Consider the following 1,489-nt stretch of genomic DNA (forward strand, 5'->3'; position numbering starts at 1 on the left):
CCCCCACCCCCCCACCCCCCTCCCTTTGGCTAGTGAAGCAGCCAGCCTACCTAGACGAATGCATAAAAGCAATGCAATGTTAGTCGCATAAAATGAGAAACTATGGATAATCCAGAAAACGGCAGAAGATGTTTGCAAGACTGTCCATCAACAAGTCCCCATTCTCTCACAGACAAATAGGCTGTCGATCAAAGTTGTCATTCCCATAAATTGCGATGCAATGCTGCTGCAGCCAGCCAAGCTGGAGAAAAACGAGACGCTCAGACGAGAGGGAGAGAGAGAGAGAGAGAGGGAGCGCTACGTTACCTTGTGGATGTGCCCTTCCTCACATCGCAGATGCTGCATTTGAAAGCCTCGGCGGTGTTCCTGAAGGTGCAGACACTACAGTCCCAGTAGCCGTCGTCAGCGGTCTGTTTGGCTTGTCTTTTTGGCCTTACAAATGAGACAAATGTTAAGGTCAAGTTAGTTGAAGAAATACCTCCAACATATTTCATGAATTAACAAGAGGGGAGATTGTGACAAACATAACCTGTTGTGTAATTTACAAGCTACTTAGCGCAATACAAAGCATGGAGGTGTTGTCATTAATATTGGGTTCGAGTCCCGGCAAGTACAGCTCCTTGGTTAATAAATCCCCTCAGTGGCGAAGCGGACGACTATCCACACCGTCCGATTGTATCGCCAGCTAGGCTAGCAGGCAGGCAAGCATTGCTAAAATTTTCGGCAACGAAGCTTAGCATGTCGGCTAACGAAACCCATATCAAACAATGTCAATTTCGACATTGACCCTCCAAAAGGCTTCATCGAGACGGAAGAGCGTTTCAGGGAATGCCAGGCGTATCCTCTGAAAAATTTCCCTTTGTCTGTTAAGTGACTGGGTTGTAGGGAGCGAGAAGCCGCCATAGTGACTGCACTATTCTAGCTAGCTGTGGCATACCAACTGAAAAAGGGAGAAACGATCTCTGTGAGAGAGAAACGCGTCCGAAAATCGAGCCCAAAACGCACAAAACAAGTGTAAATCGACAGTGGGCGGTCGCATTACCTGGTAGGGCTCTTTTTGTCGCCCATGGTGAAGAGTAGTCCTCGGAAATAAGAAGAAAAAGGGGCCTCCTTTAATTGTCAGTGAGTGTAGTAGGATCCAGATAGAGCCGCTGCTGAAGCTGTTGGCAGACAGGCTCCACTCAGCGCTGGCTCGAGGCACGGCACAGCGACTGACTGCACTACACCACGTGACGGCCGCCGCGCCAATCAGACAGCGAGTCGGTTTAAAAGTCTGGATTGATATTTAGTGGCTATTTTAATAACGACTAGAGATTTTTGATAGACCTCACATCAACTCACTCATAGACATAGTTAATAAGGTGGTAATGTTGATGTTATTTAACATAAAGTGACACCAGCAGGCTCTTTAGACTGGTGGAGTTCTGTTAACATCTTTCTCTAATCTTTTTAATTGTGGTCACTGGAAAAACCACAGGGCAGCACCTAC

The 1,489-nt window shown here is 47.2% G+C and overlaps 1 protein-coding gene across 1 annotated transcript in view; it reads right to left on the reverse strand.

Annotated features, from left to right (window-relative positions):
- Positions 1-1,193, reverse strand: part of rybpb (RING1 and YY1 binding protein b) — a 20,379-nt gene extending 19,186 nt beyond the window's left edge. Inside the window, exons 1-2 of the mRNA XM_023424774.2 lie at positions 1,043-1,193; positions 307-432 (exon numbers count right to left, since the gene is read on the reverse strand). Coding sequence (XP_023280542.1) covers positions 307-432; positions 1,043-1,068 — 152 coding nt within the window. The 5' untranslated portion in view covers positions 1,069-1,193. The remainder of the gene's footprint in view (positions 1-306; positions 433-1,042) is intronic.
- Between the last annotated feature and the right edge of the window lie 296 nt (positions 1,194-1,489).

Source organism: Seriola lalandi, unplaced genomic scaffold (assembly GCF_002814215.2).
Source record: "Seriola lalandi dorsalis isolate HSWRI2012SDOR001 ecotype SW California unplaced genomic scaffold, Sedor1 jcf7180002054748, whole genome shotgun sequence".
Lineage (NCBI taxonomy): Eukaryota > Metazoa > Chordata > Actinopteri > Carangiformes > Carangidae > Seriola > Seriola lalandi.